General features: G+C 36.2%; 1 protein-coding gene across 1 annotated transcript in view; it reads left to right on the forward strand.

The window, feature by feature from the left end:
• Positions 1-3,243: 3,243 nt before the first annotated feature.
• LOC107463301 (phospholipase D alpha 1-like) overlaps positions 3,244-3,742 on the forward strand; it is a 7,548-nt gene continuing 7,049 nt past the window's right edge. Inside the window, exon 1 of the mRNA XM_052253067.1 lies at positions 3,244-3,451. Coding sequence (XP_052109027.1) covers positions 3,362-3,451 — 90 coding nt within the window. The 5' untranslated portion in view covers positions 3,244-3,361. The remainder of the gene's footprint in view (positions 3,452-3,742) is intronic.

Genomic DNA, 3,742 nt, shown 5'->3' on the forward strand with positions numbered 1-3,742 from the left:
TGTAAAATTCGCTTCCTGCAATTGTTTGAGGCGACGCTTTAAACTTTGTATTTCCACATCTGCCCTCTTAAAGCTAATTCTACTCCATTTGGTCAATTTCTTCTTCTAGTTCTGCATTCTTCGATTCAGATTTTTCCAATGATCAGAACCAGTGTAGCCAGAACTGCTCCATCCTCTCCTTATAACGGTGTCACAGTCGGCATGGTCCACCCAAAAAGCCTCAAACTTAAAATTTTTAATTCTTCTACCTCTAGGATTAACATCGAGAACTAGATGAGTATGATCCGAGCTAATAGGCAGTAAGGCTGAGAGCGTAGCATGTTGGAAAGTTCTTCTCCATTCCCAATTGACAAGAACCCTATCAAGCCTCTCTTAGTAACACAACCATTCCTTGGATTACTAAATCAGGTGTATTTCATCCCTTGTAGTTCCAAATCCAAGAGAGCATTCTCATGTACAAAATTTCTGAAAGACTCTATCTGACTACTCGGTTTAGGGTGCAAACCTACCTTCTCATCCTGAGAAATGACATCGTTAAAGTCCCCGATCAACACTACTCTTGGCTGTACCAGACTATTATTTAAAAAAGTTAAATCCTTCCATAACTGCTTCCTTTTCTTGTAATCTGGATGAGCATAAACAAAATAGCCTCCCAATCCTTGTCATTGCCACTGCTAACTTTAGTTTTAATAAAATTATCACACCAAGTATAAACATGAATATTTACATTACTCTTTCAAAAAATACAGAGTCCCCAGAAAGCTCTCGAAATTCTACACAAAACATGTTATTAAAACACAACTTTCTCCTAATTTCATCACAACTTAGTTTAATAGCTTTAGTTTCCATAAGGAACAAAAGGGATGGCTTGTGAGATTTACAGATACTTTTTAGTTCATGTACTGTGGAAGGGGCCGCCATTCCTCAACAGTTCCAGCTGACAACAATCATGACTGATGGTGGGGCATGTCAAGGCCCGCCTACTCAGCCATGTCTATTCCAACATCATACTTGAACTTCTTACCTGGTTGTTGCATACTAATTTTCTTAGCTTCCTTTGTTTCCTCCTCATTAACTATATTGATGCTTAAATCTCTTTTCCTTTTGAGGTTTAGGTGCATTCCTAAGTTCTAAGCCAGCTCCAAATCCCACTTGTAGTAATTCTTCTGGTAAGGCTTTGCCATACTATCCTCTTCCATTTCTTACTGATCCTCTGCTAGTTCAACGAAATACTTTTCCCTATTTTTCATCTTCTGAATCATGGTCCTGGTAGCTGTAGTAGCAATTCTTTTTCTTTTTGGTTTTTCCCGATAACTCCACAGATGAACTGCACTTTGACTTGTAGATTATGTCCCTTCACTATTTGTTCCAGCATTTCATCACTGAGTTGTTGGTTTTGCTGAGACCCCTTCCTGCCAAAAAGCTTATTCAACTCTTCCCTAATTGTTAAGCACCTGTTATTGTCCTTTTCTCCTTCGTTTACTTGCAAATTTCCTATTTCTATCTCAATTACCATCAGCCGAGCTAGCTCGAGCTCATTCTTTGTCGTTCCCATACCAAAAGGTTAACCTCCTTATTTTCCTCGGCTTGTACGTGGTCCTGATCCCCGTCATCATATTGCCTTGCATCCCAATTATCTTCTTCTGCCACACGAACTTTATCCTTCCCTTTTGTCATCCTATTTATAAAGACAGCTGGCCTCTCACCAAATTCTGAATGTTTGTTTTCAGAAATAGCACGCCTGAATGATAGACTTTCTGATTCTTTGTCGATCTGCTCCCATGATCTCTGGCTCTCCCTATCACAGTTTTTTTGTTGCTCCAGGTTAGGCTCAAGAGTTCTTTGAAATCCTCTCCCTGCCCTGTTTCCCGTACAACTTTCAACTGCCCATTTCTCCTTCACAGTCTCCATTTTCACACGCTCCCCTTCACACGCTTGCTTATCATTTGTCGACTCCCTGTTTTCATCTTTTCGCTGCTCTGTATTCCTGGCTGAGATGGCCTTAGCTCTGTTGACCCCCAATCCCGGAGCATATCTTAGTTTTATAGGGTCCCAACATGTCGTTGTTATTGGATTTTTACACTCCCTCTTATTATGACCAAGGATTCTACAATTTAGGTAGTAGCTGTCTTGAATCTTTTCATACTTGAAATCAACCCACAAATCATGAAAATTATCTCTTGCTAGCCAGAAACCAGTAGGTAGAGGTTTAGTGACATTTAAAGTTACCTTCACCCTCAAAAAAGTTCTCCGAAGGATGTTGTTCCATCTTGGGTTTTTCGTTTCCATCACGACACCTAGTCTCTTACCAATACTCAGCTGTTTTCATCGTTATGTAATGAAGTGAAAACCCGTGAATTTGTACCCATAATTTCATATAGTTGTGGTCCACATTATATACTGACTGTCTGCCATTCTATATCTACAGGTTAACAAGATTTTTTCTGATGCTTCAAGGTCCTTCTTTGCGTATCTTGATACTCTTGCTTATATCTGAATACCCTTGCTTGTATCCTTAAAGCTGATAAGAACTTTGTTTCTGCCTCGAGATGACTACATCTTCCGAATTTTTTCAAATTCTCAAAAATGCTGCTTTGCAAGTCTTAAAACTAACTTTTTTATCAGAGATAATCTTTTCTACTATATTCATATTTCCTTCAATAAAATTATCATCATATTCTGGGTTGAGACAAACTACTTCATCCTCGAAAAATTGATCCTCTTCGTGGGCCATATCTAGAGATATAGGAGTAAGTGAAACGAAAATTATCGTAAAAAAAGATTGAGAAACTAAAAGACACTCCTTTAGAGAGGAAAGTCTTCCTGTGAGAGATATGCCAGTCGTCACCGCTCGTATGGATTGAAAGTTATCCACAACAGTATAAATCACATCTTCTCTCTCATATTTTTGTGACACATACACTCTTCAAGCATAGAAAAAATAATGAGCGGAAATTTGTGATTCAATTATAAAAAAATAAACTTGGGTAAGGGATAACCCACATACATACCTTAACAAAATGGGCTCATAGTCCATATTTGAAGTAAGCAAATAATGGTTCGTATAAGCCAAGAAGGGAATCAATTCTGATTTTTTGGTTTCCCAAACACATTTCTCTTTCTTGAAAACAAAACAGTCTTTTGATTCTCTCCTTTATTATGTATATGTTCCCCTATATATATGCATCGTATTCAACTTATTTCACCTTTTATTTCCATGCCTTTAATTTTACTCAATAAACATTTCCCCACTTTTTCCCCTTCTTTTCTTCACTTTAATTAATTGCCCTCTATGATTATGATATAGATCATATTATTATAGATAAATTAGAAGGGGGAAAAGCATAGTGTAAAAATAAAAATGCAGCATCTGCTACATGGAACGCTTAGGGTAACAATATATGAAGCTGATAAGTTGCAAACGGGATGTAATTTGGATTTCTGTGCCAAGGTATCTTCAATTAAACTCTCCAATATATTTAAATAAAAGTTTTGTTTATTAAGGGTACTTATTAACAGCGACGGATACAAAAGGAGTGAGAAGGGGTTTCAGTCTCTCAAAATTTTAAAAAATTATATCTATATATAAAATATATATTGTGATTTAGTGTACATATATATGTATTATTTTTTATTATGTATTGGGTTAATTAATCTTAATTATTTTGTTTATTAATATTTTTTATTTAATTAATTTAATATTATATATTTAAATTTTTGTAATTTTTAATTTTTATATACT

The sequence above is a fragment of the Arachis duranensis genome, chromosome 8 (genome assembly GCF_000817695.3).
Source record: "Arachis duranensis cultivar V14167 chromosome 8, aradu.V14167.gnm2.J7QH, whole genome shotgun sequence".
In the NCBI taxonomy this organism is placed as follows: Eukaryota; Viridiplantae; Streptophyta; class Magnoliopsida; order Fabales; family Fabaceae; genus Arachis; species Arachis duranensis.